Genomic DNA, 15,917 nt, shown 5'->3' with positions numbered 1-15,917 from the left:
AACTCCCACCTTTGGCGAGTTCATACACACTGGTTTTCCCACAACTTGTTGAGCTATGATCATGTGTGAGCTCACCGTTGCTGTCTCACACCCCCCCAATAGGAGAAGAACAGGTGGTTCAGGTGGAGCCACACAGCGAGGAGTTCGATCAGATCTAGGCGGTGTTTCCCAGTTGACTTTATGGCGCCAAGGAGTATCCTTAGTTCGTTTTATATTTACCTTTTATTTTTGTAAGCCTTCCGCAATATAATAAGTACTCTGATGTTATTGTGACATTTATCTCTATACACTCTGTTATTATATATGTTGTCTTCTTTGGCGCATGTATGAGATGCACCCGGCTTTGTTCCTTAAATCCGGGTGCGACAGACACTTCATAAGTGTCTTAATAATTGAAAAAGTAACCGTCTCATATAACATGATCTCGTAGTAGTGATAGTTAATGATAAAAAATAAATAATTATCTTGTTAAAAGATCACTCATTGTTCAAATGTGTTCATTTTGATGTACACATAATTATTCCCTACATCTAACAATGTGTATAAGTGACAATATTTTGCATTAATAATAAAGGAAGTATGTCCTAATTATAATTTAAGCGGGGACACGGATCCTCGATGGGATTTATCTGTCACACCCGGGTTTCGGGGCACCAAGACCCGGGCGCGAACATAATCACCATGTGTGCTAGGACCAAGTATCACACATATGATGAATCATGGCACATGATCGAATGTCACATCTTTACTATATAATAGGAGTTCTGTACAAAATAAATAAATGATTACATTATAAGGAGACAACGGTCTAGCAACCCAAAGTTGGCTGGGAGACGACGGCCTAGACCTCTCACAAACACATCACAACATCCTCCAAGTGCATCATCATGTGGTACCTGTTCTTGACCTGTGGGGGGTGTGAGACAGCAAGAGTGAGCTCACATACGTTCATAGCTCAACAAGTTGTGGGGAATAATGTGTATGAACTTGCCAAAGGTGGGAGCTCATGTGAATTGTAAGGCTTACCAAAGAGGATAGTTAGAGCTGAGCATTGCTTTTAAAGTTGGTCAAAATTTTATTAGCAGTTACTAAGTATAAGTAAATACCAACCCAATTAAGTAGTGGAACAAAAGTAACAACATCACCTGCGATGCAATGCATATGACAAATTGAATTTAGTTCCATAAATTAATCATGTGAGTGTCCGAGCTGCTCATGACCGTGAGCATGGCTAGTATACCAGTTTTACATTCTGCAGAGGTTGCACATCTTTACCCACAAGTCATGTTACCCATCTGCCAAGAGACGGCCAATCTCATACACCTCTACCGAGGAGGCGAGGCAGGGTAACACTACAAGGCCTTTACAAAGTTCCACTAGCTTCAGAAAACCCGCTACAATTTCTAGGAAGCTCTAATGCAGGGATCCCTCGCCTGACCGCCGTCGCAGCAAAATCAACCCAAGGACCTCCTTACACTGACCACTCCCCTACTGCCCTTGCCCCTTTCGGGTAAGGTAGTCCTCCACTAGCTTTCCTAATTAGTCAGCCAAGGGCGTCCTATACCCACTATACCACAACACCAAAATAGCGTTGGACCACTGTCGCTATAAATAGAGAATTCTCGTCGAACTGTTAGTCGGTAATGTGAGTCACAAACTATCAGTCGCTAATTCTTTATTTAGCGATTAAGTGTCAGTCGGTATATGTATACACATGTAGCGTTCTACCGTCAGTCGGGATAATTTGTTATTACATTGATATATTAGTCGGCAAAAAGGCCCATTACAAATTCACCCGTGCGCGCTTCATTTGTCCTTTGGCGCTAAAATTTATTTTGGTGGCCCACCTGTAGTACCAATTAACCCTAGGGTTTTCTATGGGCCGCCACCTCCTCCCGCGCGCACGCAGCCGTCTCTCGCGCATCCACCGCGCGCGCGCACGCACGCAGCCGTCTCTCGCATCCACCGCGCTCGCCTCTCTTCTCCAGCGACGGCGTGTGACGGCGCGCGCCTCACCGTCTCCACCTGCCGCAGCCGCCGCGACCATCTCGGCATGCGCCTCCTCGCATAGCCGCGGCGGCGCCCAGAGCCAATCGGCCGGTGGCGTCCTTCTCCAGCGACAGCGTGTGACGGTGACCGGTGAGCGACCTCCTCCTTCTCCTCCCTCGGCCACTCGACAGCCTTCCGCAATGGGCAGATGGGCAGCAGTGGACAGCCTTCCGCAATGGCAGATGGGTGTTTTTGTTTCTCAATTTTTTTATGCATTCATCAAATTCTTGGTGGAGTTGCTGCGTTTTATGGAGTTTGAATGCATTCATTAGTTTCTGGGTCCGAGGACTGTTAGCTTTCATTTGTCTGAACCAATTTAATTAGAAACTATTAGCTAGTGTCCACTTTTAGCTGTTAATAAGGCTAAACCAATTTAATTAGAAACTATTAGCTAGTGTGCACATTTGTCTAGAATGGAAGACGTAAAGAAACTGCATATGGGAGCGAGCGAACAACCTCGCCTCTCCGGTTGCTCTAATAAGGTAGAACCTGTTTTTTTTTGAAAAGATTAGAACAATTAATACTAATGTGTGTTAACATACTTTGCTGTTCCTATTTAACAAGCTAGAGTCTGTTTTGTTTTGCTGCCATAATTATATGTTTAGATATTTCTATCACTTCTAATGTGTGTTAACATATTTTGTTGTTCCTATATATCTAATGCAATGCTATTTTTGTAAACCTATCGATCGAAGACTCGCGCAAGGCACGAGCAAGCTACTAGTAATATGAAATAGAACTTGCTTTCAGATATCAAGGATTCACAATATTCTGTGTAAACAATAAGGCTGAACCAATTTCATTTTTTATTATCAATAAGACTAAACCACTTTCTGTTTCTGAAAAAATTGACTAATAATTGGAACCACCATGATGTCTTTGTAGCTTACTATATCATTTATGTGCACTTATCTAATTTAATCCATTCATACACTGCAACATCTGAATCTACATTTGATCTAGTGCTAGCACAACCTCTTATTTGAATAGAAGGCTAAAGGTGAAAGAACCCGCACAGGCTCTTGTGTGATGGTATGATTGTTTTTCTATTCATCTTTTTTCATAACATGTGGTTTTGAATATCATATGCATGGACATAAATATAGATATATAAAATTATATGACTATTGTATTTCTTATGATATTTTTCATTTTGGAAGCTATCTGGTCCCTTATACAAAGGTTGATGGACAAAACATGGATCGATAATGATGCTTGGTACAAACCATGTTTCACAAATTGAATGACACACATGGTTAAAATGTCATTTAACATAAAAATATTGTAGGCACAACAAGGCATATTTGCAAGGAGTGAATGGTTTCTTAGCTTTTGCATTTAGAAATTCAGCAGTAGGAAGTAAGATTTTATGCCCCTGTAGAAAGTGTGTCAACTCATTTTGGAAAGAGGCAAGTGAAGTACGTGAGCACTTGATATGTGATGGTTTCTTAAAGGGTACATGATATGGAACTTACATGGAGAAGCTAGCTCTTCCGTGAATCATGGGAACTATGACGATGCTGAGGTTATAGAGGAGCCTAACGAAGATGATGACATATCTGGTTTGCTTAGAGATTTAGCTGCCGGTTTAGATGATAAAGGTGATTTTGAGGACAACATTTCCATTATTGGGTGTTGTGATGAGCTAGCGGCCATTGAAAAATTGGTAGGAGAAAACAGAAAAGAGTTGTATCCTAATTGCAAGAAATATACACAACTGCGTTTCCTAGTTAGATTGCTTCACATCAAACTCCTTAGAGGATGGACTGATAGATCTATGAACCTGCTACTAGATCTACTTAATGATGCACTCCCTAAGGGTTCAACATTATCTAAGAGCTTTTATGAAGCTAAGAAATTGGTGAAATATGTAGGAATTGGATACAATAATATTCATTCATGTGAAAATGATTGCATTCTTTATTCGAAGGATAATGCAAAATTGAATTCATGTCCCTAGAAAGGTTTCACGTTGGAAATCAATAAGGAAGAGTCTAGATGGGAAACATATATACAAGGTTCCTAGAAAGGTTCTCCGCTACATTCCAATAACAAGAATGCTCCAAAGGCCGTTCATGACCCCTAAAGTAGCAGGTCTAGCAAGATGGCATGATGAACACCGGATAAAAGATGGTTTGCTAAGGCATCCTGCAGATTCACCTTTATGGCAAGACTTTGATAGAAAACATCCAGAGTTTGCAACAGATAGCCGAAATATTCGTCTAACATTTGCAACTGATGGCTTTAATCCATTTAGGAGCATGAATGTTAGCTATAGTGTTTGACCTGGCATTTGTATTCCATATAATTTCCCCCCCTTCAATGTGCATGAAGCAATCAAATTTCATCCTTTCTTTGCTGATTCCTGGCCGAAATAGTCTTGGTAGTGACATGGATGTCTATTACCAGCCACTTGTAGATGATTTATTAGATATGTTTGTTAATGGAGTCATAACCTATGATGCTTCAAAGGGTGAGTTTTTCCAGATGCGAGCTGCAGTAATATGGACTATTACAGATTTCCCTGGCCTAGGATATGCATCTGGATCTGTCACATCAGGTGAAGCAGCATGTCCTGATTGCCATTACTACACGAGTTCACTTAGACTTGGAAATGGTAGCAAGATTTGCTATATGGACCATCGCAGATTTTTGGATGAAAACCACCCATTTAGATTTGATGTTGACAAATTTGGTTGTACTGAGTTTAGGGCAGCACCTACTCCACTATCGGGAGAGGAAATATTGGAGTGCACTAAACATCTTAATCCAATTTTTGGCAAGGACCCATCTGGGAAGAAACCAACAAGCAAGAGACGCAAGAAAGGGGAACCATTAGTCATTTTCAAAAGGAGATCTATTTGGTTCGTGCTACCATATTGGAAAGATTTAATGTTGCGACATAATTTTGACTTCATGCACATAGGAAAGAATGTGAGCGAAAGCTTAATTAATACATTCATGGGCACCGATGGGAAATCAAAGGATAACTTGAATTCTCGGTTGGACCTTCAAGCTTTAGGTATTAGAAGTGATCTTCATCCTATTAAAGTTGAAGACCAATTTTATTTACCACCTGCACCTTACTCAATGAGTCCTGATGAGAGGAAATTATTTTGTCAAGTACTTAAAGGTGTGAAGTTTCCTGAGGGTTATGCATCTGATATACGTCATAATGTACATGTTAATGAGAGAAAGATAATTGGGCTTAAGAGTCATGCGAGCCATATTATTCTACAACACTTGTTGCCGCTTGCATTGAGGAAAATATTACCAGAAATAGTTAGTGCTGGAGTGATTCATATAAGTAATTTTTTCAAGAAACTTTCATCACCTGTCATTTGAATAAGCGATATGGAAAAGCTTGAGGCTAATATAGCTGAAACCCTGAGCTTTCTTGAGACCGTTTTCGTGCCTTCATTTTTTGATATCATGGTACACTTGATGGTACATCTTCCTACCCAAGCAACGATAGCTGGTCCCGTCCATTTTCGTAGCATGTGGCCCATAGAGAGGTAATTTTTTGATATCATGGTACACTTTATTCATATTGTAGTTTAGTGAAAAATTACTTACACAATATTTTTGTAACATTTTCAACATGCCTATTACTTATGTGAATAGGTATCTAATGAGATTGAAGGGTTCTGTTCATACAAAGAGTCACTGTGAGGGATCAATTATGGAATGGTCTATGTTTACTGAGTGTCTTACATTTTGTGCTCGCTATTTACATGGTGAGACTCAATTGAACCATCAAGTTAGATATGAGTATGACGAAGATTGTACTACAACTCCTTTCTTCCATACCATTGGCCAAGGATTGGCTGGGAAGTGTTTAGTTAATTTAGACCATAAAACATGGCTACAAGCTCATAGATATGTTTTGTTCAACTACGACAATATAACCCCTTACTTGGAGTAAGTTATCTATATCTCTTGTCATCACATGATCGCTTTTCTTTGTATGCTAAAGTGATAAGATGACCTTTGCAGCAAGCATGCTCACTATTTGTCCTCAATTGGTCATCGAAATAAAAGAGATATCAATTGCTTACAGCATGAATCCTTTCATGAGTGGTTTAGGTTGCATGTAAGTATAAGGATAATTCTTACCAAATGTCTTTTGAGATTATTTTGCACACACATTAATAGTGGCATTTCAATCCCACAGGTAGAGGAAATGTGTGGGGAAGCACAAGATGAGATTAAAATTTTAGCTAAATCACCAATGACGGTTGCAAATAAGTATAGTAGCTATAACATGAACGGGTTCAACTTTCACACAACATCATATGATGAGGGTAGACCTATTCAAAATAGTGGGGTTGTTGTGGTTGCGGAGTCAACAATCTTTGACAAGGGCAGCAATGATAACATTATAATAGGAAAGGAAACCTATTTTGGTATTATCAGGGAAATTATTGAACTAAACTATCACCATAAAGGAAATGTGGTGCTCTTCAAATGTGATTGGGTTGACAACCGTGTGCAAGACAAATGGGTCAAAATTGATCAGTTAGGCATCACAACTGTGAACTTTAAGCATTTATTCAATACAGGTGACAAATTATCTGACGAGCCTTTCATTTTAGCATCACAAGCAGTTCAAGTGTACTATGTTCCAGATCCAGTTGATACTGAGTGGGCTGCTGTTGTTCACTCTAAACCAAGAGATGTGTTTGAATTGGATAATTTGGATAATGAGCATACCGATTTTGATAATGGAGTATTTGTGCCATTATTTGATCTGAATGCAAATGTAACTGTTGATATTGTTAATGGTGTTGTCCCCACTACTAGAAGAGATATAGATGGTTACTTTGTTGATCCAAAAAATCTAAAAAAAATCTACAAAGTAAGTATTATCTATGCACATGGGTAGTTACATTATTTTGCTAGTAGTTCATTGACACTGTTTTGTTGTACTCTTTCTTCTTTGTTTTAGGAAAGATGGCAAGCGGAAGAAGGGATAAGGATGCCTCCCTTAACGAGTACGGGGAACAACGACTTGCAACCATTGCAGAAAACAAAAGGCGATTGGAAGCTCTTAATATCCCTACTTTGAGCAATATGAATCAACATGGTAGAACTAAAAAAAGAACTAAGGTTATGTATATATATTCTCTTCAAATAGGATTTGTTCATTTCAAAACATCTTTTACACCATGTTTAATGATTGCAGAGGATTCATAACACTAGTGATGTAGCAACTGAAGGTCACAATCTGCGTGCAAGGCCACAAAAGAATTGTGTTGAAAATGGAAATGAACAAATTAATGAAGACCTTGGTTGTGAATCAATTGGAGATTTCTTATGTGATAATGAAGGTATTGTACCATGTATGATATATATCTTGTTGTGCAAATATGTATCTTGTTATAGCATGTATTGTAGCAAGTTTCTCATATTTTCAATTACATGTAATAGATTCACGCAACATCGCAGAAAAGAAGAGGAAAGGAAGGGGTATCACTAGATTGGATGAAATATTTGCAAGGAAGCCCAGCATGCCTAAAATCAAAGTAGAACTCAATAAATATGGTCAGCCTATTGGGGACAATTGTAGAAGGTTTTCTAGTGCTCTTGGCTGCCATGTGAGAAGGAAATTATCAGTTGGTTGTTCTGACTGGAGACTTGTGGATCCTCAAAAGAAGTATGAGGTGTGGGAAGATATGATGGTATATCATTATCCTACTTTGATGATTAGTACATTATTACCCACATATACACTAATTGGCTACTTTTGCATGAAAAAATAGAAAATTTATGATATCGATGATGCTGCCTTCAGTTGGTTTATGGATAGCGCCGGAAGGAAATGGAAGGATTTTAAGTAAACATTAAAGCATCAATTTTTTGATGAAAACATATCAGATGCAGACCTAAAGGAAAGACATAAAGGCAGAGTTAATGATGATGATTGGAAGTTTCTCATAGAATATTGGAGGTCATCTGAATCTGAAGTAAGTATAAACTAATATTCCCATTGAATCACATTATTTGCTCTTCAATAGTTAATTGCACTATGTACCTTGTACTCAGACTCGTTCAGAAATAGCAAAAGAATGTCGTTCAAAGGTGGGAAATCATCACACTTCAGGCAACAAGAGCTTTGCTTGTTCTGCGCATGAACTAGTATGTGAAACTTTCCATGAACTTTTTAAAACATTAGTTTGTAGATATCTCAATGCTGAAATTTGCAAAACTTGCAGGCTAATAAACTAAGGCGTTCTCCAAGAAGAGATGAGGTCTATATCAAGACACATACAAGAAAAAATGGAGTTCCATCAAGACATGCAGAACCAATTATTGTAAGTTCATTCCTCGAAGAAGAATTGTAGGCTCTAATTCTTGTTGTATATAGTATTGTAACTATTCATCTTTTTTTAGAATAAATTGAAAGCCATAGTTGAAGCCCATCCAGAGTTGAAGCAAAGAACAATTCAAGAGGGCGATGCATTTGCTGCTGCTTGTGGAGAAAAGGAGCCAAGAGGACGTGTTTGTGCTTTGGGTTTAGGACCAACTCCCCAAGATGTTGGTACCCCAGGGTTGAAGTGTTACACACCCACAAGACTGCAGATGGAAGGTTTGGCCCATAAAAAGGCTAAATGTGAGAAAGTAGCTCTTCAACAACGCATAACTGAATTGGAGCAGCAAATGCAAGAGGAAAGAGTGGCAAGGGAATTGCAAGATATGGAACTCATTTCACATAATGGTTCAAATTCACGACAGACTGGGGTAAAGTATTTCAACAACTTAGTTACATTCTAATGGAGTTCAGTTCAATGCTAGTGAAATATATTTGTACCCTATGCAGATTTATTCTTTATGTATTCTCTCTCTTGTATGTTTGTAGAGCCGAAGGTATGAAGAGCACGATGTGGAGGCGCATCATGACGCTCAATTTGTAGAAGATGAAGATTGTGCAGAAAATCACATCAATCATCACTGTGATGATGGTGAGCAACACCATCAAAACGGTCCTGTTGGTGCAGCCCCGACAGTGCAACACCATCAAAGCAGCCCTGTTGGTGCAGCCCCGACAGTGCAACGCCATCAAAGCAGTCATGTTGGTGCAGCCCCGACAGTGCAACGCCATCAAAACAATCATGTTAGGGCAGCCCAACAATTCAACACCATCAAAATAGTCCTATAGGTGCAGTCCCACCAAAGCATCCTCGACGGTGCATCACTACGAGTTTAGCCCACCCAGTCCCACCAAGGAATGAGCCCCCCTCTCGCATTCAACATGATGAACTTGTATTAGTCTCATCCTTCATGTTTTTAATTATGATTTAATATGGTTCCATAGATTGATTCAATTCTAATAAATTTATTTTTTGCCTTAGGATGGAAAGGATGTAATATTATATGCCATTATTGGACCTGAGCAACCTGTGGCTAAGGGAACAATTGTTTCAACTAATCCTAACACTTTGCTGGGAGGTGTGCCTCTTGGGAAAGAATATTGTGAAGTTATTGTGAACATTGTATTGAAAAGGGATGCCATTTTGCCTTGTCCTTATGGTTATGTAGAGACGATGGCTGATTCTCATCAAATGTCAGTTGCTTGGCTTTATAAGAGGGTAATGAACTACTCTAGTACTTTGCTTCTTCTTTTTGCATATGTGACGAGCGACTAAACAATCTAAAATTGTATTCATGATAGATGAATATTAGCAAGGCATCAGGATCACCCCAAGGTATTCGAGGTATGCTCAAACTTGCTTTACCTATTACTTGAGACTGCATTCCAAGTATTGGATTTTTCAGCTCGTATATATAGTGCATGTATGTTTTCAGCTCTAGCCACAATGTGTAGTGCTTCTATTTGTTGTTTCTTTCTCTCTTTATCTACAAGCCACATTCTACTATATTAAAGTGTTGGGGACTTGTTCTCAAATGCTATGAATTAAGAACAAGGCAACATAAAATGTTAAATATTAATGCCCTTCGTCCGCGGAAGCATTATCTCCCCAAGGATTTAATGAACTTCAGACGAAGGCCATAAACAAAATATCACGAAAGTCATACCTTCGTGATCAGACTTGAAAAACAATATGAAGTAAAATGTAAAACACAAGTCATTATAGAAAGACATGCCGAAAATGAATAACAATATTCACCTATATTTCATTATATGAACCTAAATATTGAAACATAATATTTAGGTACATTTATACCTTCGTCTTAGCAGAAAGCAATAATTCCAGCGTAATGTGCCAGTGATTACAAGATTGCGTGAACAGTACAGAGGTACTGTTCACCTATTTATAGGCACAGGGCGTAGCCTGTGAGGAATTACAATTATGTCCCTCATAAGGGATTACAATGGTGACTCAAACATTTATGGACTAAAAGGTCATTCTTCTTTTATGTCGGTTTGTAAATTCCGAAGCTTCATGAAGAGGAACCTTCGGTCATCTCATACGAACAGCTTCAGCCGGAAACTGCTTCTTCCTACAAGACCTTCGGCGACGAAGCATAGTCCCAACAATAGCCCCTTTCGCGGTGTTAGATCGTTTTTCGTAACGAGCTTGATCCGTGAAAAAAGTCTCCTAAGCTTCAGGAAGCCGAAGGTCCAAAAAACACCTTCCCTAAGCTCGTTGTCGAGAAACGATTCAGTTTCCCAGCGCATAGCGGTCCCACCTTGCAGAGTTACTGTTTGATCTCTGCGGTCCACCGCGTAGCGAGTGCAAGCGGCTGTCCACCTGGTGTAAAAATCCCGGCGCTTCGCCTTCTTACCTGCAGTACTATATAAACAGACGAGTAGGTGTGAAGTTACCACAGCATTCATTGCTATTTGCACTGTTTTGCTGCCAAAATTTTTAACCATAGCCGAAGCTTGACTCTCGGATTTGAACGAAGCTCCAGCTTGAAGTCTGCTTCGTCAGAAGAAAAAACTTCGGAAGAAAAAGTATTTAATTCCCACAAATTCAGAATTAAATGGCCAGAGTGCGTTCTACCGCTAGGGTTGAGCGTGAGGGAGGCGAAGCTGAAGGTTCGGAGACTATTCCCATCTCCGAAGCGATGCAACGATCCGGGCTGGTAACTTCGGAAAAAATCCCCAGTGCTGATGCAGAACAAGCAGAACAAACAACTGCCGAAGCAGAAGAAGAAAACATTGAGGAAACTGATCCCAAAGATGATTATCGTATTGCCATGCCAAGTAAACCCAGCCACTTGGACTTCGGAAAGTCTACTGTTTCAAAGGCTGATCTCTCCAAGATGGTAAAGTCGGGTTATTTCAGTGAAAGTCAGAAGAAGCTACTACGCTTCGGGGGGGAAGAAACTACCCCAAAGCCGGAGAAGGATGAAATAGTCATTTTCAAGAGCTTTCTAAAGGCTGGATTAAGATTCCCCCTATATGGGATTATTGCAGAGGTACTGAAGAGGTTTGGTATCTACTTTCATCAGTTGACTCCTAACGCTATCGTTAGGCTTAGTGTTTATATCTGGGCCCTCCGAAGCCAAGCGGTGGAGCCGTTTGCGGACAGCTTTTGTCGAGTTCACGAGCTGCACTATCAGACGAAGGCTAGAAAAGATGGATTGCATGACAATTTTGGTTGTTATAATTTTGCTTATCGGAAAACCACAAAGTTTCTTGTAATCAGCTACCGAAGCAAATGGACAGCAGGCTGGAAGTCGGAGTGGTTCTACGTCAAGGTTGATGACGACAAGGAGAAGCTTGTGCAAAGTCCACTTGAACTAATCTTCGGAGAAACCCGACCTCGTTGCAACATGACACCAGAAGGTCCAACCCAACAAGCGTTGGATGAATTCAGAATTATTGCAGAACATATCAGTACAAGAGACCTGGTTCAGGAGTTTTTGGCTTTCATAGTTTTTCCTAGTTTAAAAGAATGGGAAATGCCGAAGCTAGAGGGGGAGAAGAAAGAAGGGGAACTTGTGCGGTTACCTTACTATTACAAGTTTAAGAAATACTTTAAAACACCTTGCCAAGAGTGGTTGGAGACAATTGAAATAATGTGCAATGAAATACTTGGCAATTACTCCAAAAAAGAAGATCAGTTGATGACTGCGGCCTTCGGCACCCGTCCGAAGCGAAGACTGAATCGAGTGCTGGACACCTTGGGTTTTGAATACCCTGACTACGAAAATCTGAATAAAGGTGTCGGAGGCCGGAAAAGGAAAAAGATAACCGAAGCTTTAAATGGAGATGAGAAAGAACCATCAAAGAAGAAAATTCCGAAGAAGAGAAAAGTGTCTTCTCCGAAGCAAAAAGTATCCGACGAAGAAGAAACTCCCGCATCACTCTCTGCCACTGACGTGGAGGAAATTTTGAAGGTAATGACTGAATCCCTGCCTGCGAAGCTAAGTCCATTGGGGCCTCAACTGACAAAGTTTTTTCAGAAGGAAAAGGAGCCCGAAAAAACGAAGAAAACGACTAAAGCAAAGAGACAAAGAATCATCGCTGTGACAGAGGTCATTGACAAGACACCACCGAGAGCTTCAGCTCAGAAGATACCAGCGGCTGAGGGAATAACAAATATTGAAATCACACCTTCGGAGGTCGCGGCTGCCGAAGCTACCTCAATTGAAGATTTGAACTTGGAAAGCACAATTGAACACATCGACAAAATGCTGCTAGACATGGCCACAGAAGAAGCTACTACTGCCGCCGAAGAGGCCATGGCCACAGTATCGGGGAAAGAAAAGGAAATTGCTGACGAAGCTTCAGAGGACGAGGCCTTCATGTTTCAAAATTTAGTTGGAGAAAAATTGTCAAAAACCAAAATAGAAGAGCTTAAAGAGTATGCCAAATCTTGCGGATATAAACCAGGAGCACTCCTCTTCGGAGGTATTGATGATGAAAAATTAGACTGTATCCGGGATCAAACTGGAGCTAAGGTTATCGGTACTCTGTCAAAGAGTATCGGTTTTCCGAAGCTAGAAACGGACATTAGCCGCTACCGACGACAACATATCGTTGGTAGTTTATTTTATTCCAATTTCAAGGTGAACTACTTTTCCCTTGACTTTTATTGTTTTTAATAATGAAGACATGTCTAACGAAGGTTGTTTTCGTGCAGAGTATGCTGTTGAGCAAAGCTTTGAAAATGCAGTAAGATCTGGAAGACAAGAAACACGAAGTTATAATTGAAAATTTAGAAGGCAAAATAAAAGAGCAATCAACTTCTATTGAAAAGAAGAACTTCGAGCTTCAAGCAACTGAAGGCTTATTGGCGGAAGCCGAAGCTAAAATAACAGAACTGAACATGAAGCTTCTCTGCCAGTCTGAACAGTTTGAACAAGAAAAGCAAGAACTTAATGCAAAACTTGAAGCCGAAGTCCAACAAAATTCAGATTTGAAAAAACTATTGGCTGGCCTTCAAGACAAATGTTTGGAATTTAGCAACAAATGTATTCAACGACTGAGAAAAATTTTCCACTCAGTCGGAGCTAGCAGTGAGAAATTCACCCCGTCAGCTGAAGATTTACCAAAGACCTTCGAACATATTGAGGGTGAAATTGATGAGCTTGACGAAGTTATAGCCGGGCACGGTGACTTCTGCGCCTGGGTAGCTTCTCGGGGCACTGCTGCAGCTTTCCTAAAAGCTGGCTGCGATCATGGAAAAATTGTCAATAGGCCCAATTTCACTTTATCACCATCAATTCTAGATGACATTCCTGATCTCGCCCGAAGCATTTCCAATAGATTTGTAAAGATGATATGGACAAAAGGCGGGCGAGAAAAGGCTGGAGACGAAGCTCGGAGTCATCTTGAACCAGTAAGAAATTATACCTTGTGCTTACCTCTTCCTTTAAGCTCGATTTTGACTTTCAATCAACTTAATTCATGTAGGATGACGAAGCCGAGGTCGATGGTTAAAGAGAATGACGCCGAAGCTGAGGTCCCTTGAAGATTAAATAGTAGACTGTAGACAGACTCAAGAAACTTTTGAGATAACTTTTGTAAATGTGACTAAACTTGTCTTTAATGAATTCTGTTCATACCTTGTAATATGTTCTTACCCTTCCATTAATGTATGAGAGGTGCTTTGATGTGGACGAAAATATCTTTTTGAGCCGAAAGCGAAAAAAACACCTTCCCTTCTTTTCGTACACAACGAAGCATAAAAAACAACATTTCCCTTTCTTTCGAAGCTCTTCTTTTCGTACACGAAGAAGTACAAAAGACAATTTTTTCTTTTTGCCGAAGCAACCACTTATGCTATGATGATGGTTATCCTACATATGCCTGGATGAATGTTTATGAATGCAAATGCTATGATGTAATGTGATGTGCAAATGAATGTCCAAACACATATCCGAAGCCATAATCACAGCCGTTATTTCCTTAGAAACAATCACATATCAGCGCTGACTTTTCGCTGTAAGCTCTGCATTCCCTTAGGAACGACTTTGGAGCTTCTTCGCCTTTTACTTTCGGCGGAATCAGCGTTAACTTTTCGCTGTAAGCTCTGCATTCCCTTAGGAACGACTTTGGAGCTTCTTCGCCTTTTACTTTTCGGCACTCGATGGTGCGTTCCCAGCTTTTACATTTACATCCTTGGGGGATTTTGCTCTTATAGAACTAAAAAAGGAAATTACATATGATGGCCCCATTAAAAACCTTTCTCCCCCTTCAGAAAGGAAAAGGGTGCCATAAAAGAAGAAATATAAAAAATTACATCAAGTTACACATAATATCGCCGAAGCTCATCCGCATTCCAAGATCTAGGAATGTCGTTGCCGTCCATATCCTTCAATCTGTATGAACCGGGTCTTGACGAAGATGCTACCAAAAAAGGTCCCTCCCATTTCAACTGCAACTTGCCCACTGTATCTGGGTTAGCCACTCGCCGAAGCACCAAATGTCCTGGCTCAATATTCTTTAGCCGAACCTTTCTATCACGCCATTTGATTGTTTCGGCTTGATACTTATTGATGTTCTCCACAGCTTGAAGCCTGATCCCTTCTATAACATCTTTTTCCATAGAATGAACAGCTTCAGAATCTGATTCTGCCGAAGCTACTACTCTTATTGATCCAGTTTTGGCTTCCTCCAGAGTTATTGCTTCGTCACCAAACAATAGTTTGAATGGAGTAAAGCCTGTTGACCTTGATATTGTTGTGTTGTGGCTCCATACCACTTTGATTAATTGATCTGGCCGCTTTCCCCTAGGTTGATTGAAGATTAACTTCATTATTCCTGTCATTATAATGCCATTGGCTCTTTCAACGAGTCCGTTTGACTCCGGATGCCTGACTGATGCAAAATGGATCTTCGTACCAATTTGATCACAGAAATCTCTGAAAGCTTCGGAGTCGAACTGTGTTCCATTATCTACAGTGATGGCCTTTAGTACCCCGAAACGACAAACAATATTCTGCCAGAAAAACTTTTGAATGGTGGCCGAAGTTATTGTGGCTAAAGGCTTTGCCTCAATCCATTTGGAAAAATATTCCACAGCCACTACAACATATCTTAAGTTCCCTTGGGCCGGTGGTAACGGACCTAACAAGTCAAGGCCCCACCTTTGCAATGGCCAGATGGGTTGTATGAGCTGGGTTAAGGACAAAGGTTGTTTTTGATCTCTTGCACATTTCTGACAACCTTCGCACTTTTGAACTAATTCCGCTGCATCCGAAGCTGCCTTCGGCCAATAAAACCCTTGACGGAAAACTTTTCCAAGTAACGGCCTAGATCCAATGTGAGATCCACACAGACCTGCATGTATTTCTTTCATCAATTCTATGCCTTCGGTTCTAGATAAACACTTGAGTAGTGGAGCACAAACTCCATGCTTGTACAACTCCCCTTCTATCATGACATATGGACGAGCTCTTGCCTCTATCCTCCTGTTATAAGTTTTGTCATCTGAAAGGAATTTACCCTG

The 15,917-nt window shown here is 40.3% G+C and overlaps 1 protein-coding gene and 1 long non-coding RNA gene across 2 annotated transcripts; both read left to right on the top strand.

The window, feature by feature from the left end:
- The first annotated feature begins 5,399 nt into the window (after positions 1-5,399).
- Positions 5,400-6,099, top strand: LOC103640937 (uncharacterized). The gene is made up of 3 exons (XR_559945.3): positions 5,400-5,564; positions 5,674-5,970; positions 6,046-6,099. It is a non-coding gene; the product is annotated as an uncharacterized lncRNA (long non-coding RNA).
- A 181-nt stretch (positions 6,100-6,280) lies between these two features.
- On the top strand, positions 6,281-8,922 carry LOC103642340 (uncharacterized). Its single transcript, XM_020545305.1, has 9 exons — positions 6,281-6,866; positions 6,998-7,158; positions 7,235-7,379; positions 7,480-7,730; positions 7,812-7,842; positions 7,927-8,015; positions 8,095-8,187; positions 8,265-8,363; positions 8,443-8,922. Exons 1-9 carry the CDS (start codon positions 6,281-6,283, stop codon positions 8,821-8,823), a joined length of 1,836 nt encoding a protein of 611 aa, XP_020400894.1. The 3' UTR covers positions 8,824-8,922.
- Positions 8,923-15,917: the final 6,995 nt, after the last annotated feature.

The sequence above is a fragment of the Zea mays genome, chromosome 10 (assembly GCF_902167145.1).
Source record: "Zea mays cultivar B73 chromosome 10, Zm-B73-REFERENCE-NAM-5.0, whole genome shotgun sequence".
In the NCBI taxonomy this organism is placed as follows: domain Eukaryota; kingdom Viridiplantae; phylum Streptophyta; class Magnoliopsida; order Poales; family Poaceae; genus Zea; species Zea mays.
Note: the sequence above shows the minus strand (reverse complement) of the source record. Positions and strands in the feature narration are given on the sequence as shown.

Excerpts from the sequence above, each read along its gene's own strand:
- LOC103642340 (XM_020545305.1), top strand. The coding sequence starts at position 6,281 with ATGACGGTTGCAAATAAGTATAGTAGCTATAACATGAACGGGTTCAAC. Across the intron at positions 7,380-7,479 it reads TTTCTTATGTGATAATGAAG|ATTCACGCAACATCGCAGAA; the intron begins GTATTGTACCAT and ends TACATGTAATAG. Across the intron at positions 8,364-8,442 it reads GACATGCAGAACCAATTATT|AATAAATTGAAAGCCATAGT; the intron begins GTAAGTTCATTC and ends ATCTTTTTTTAG.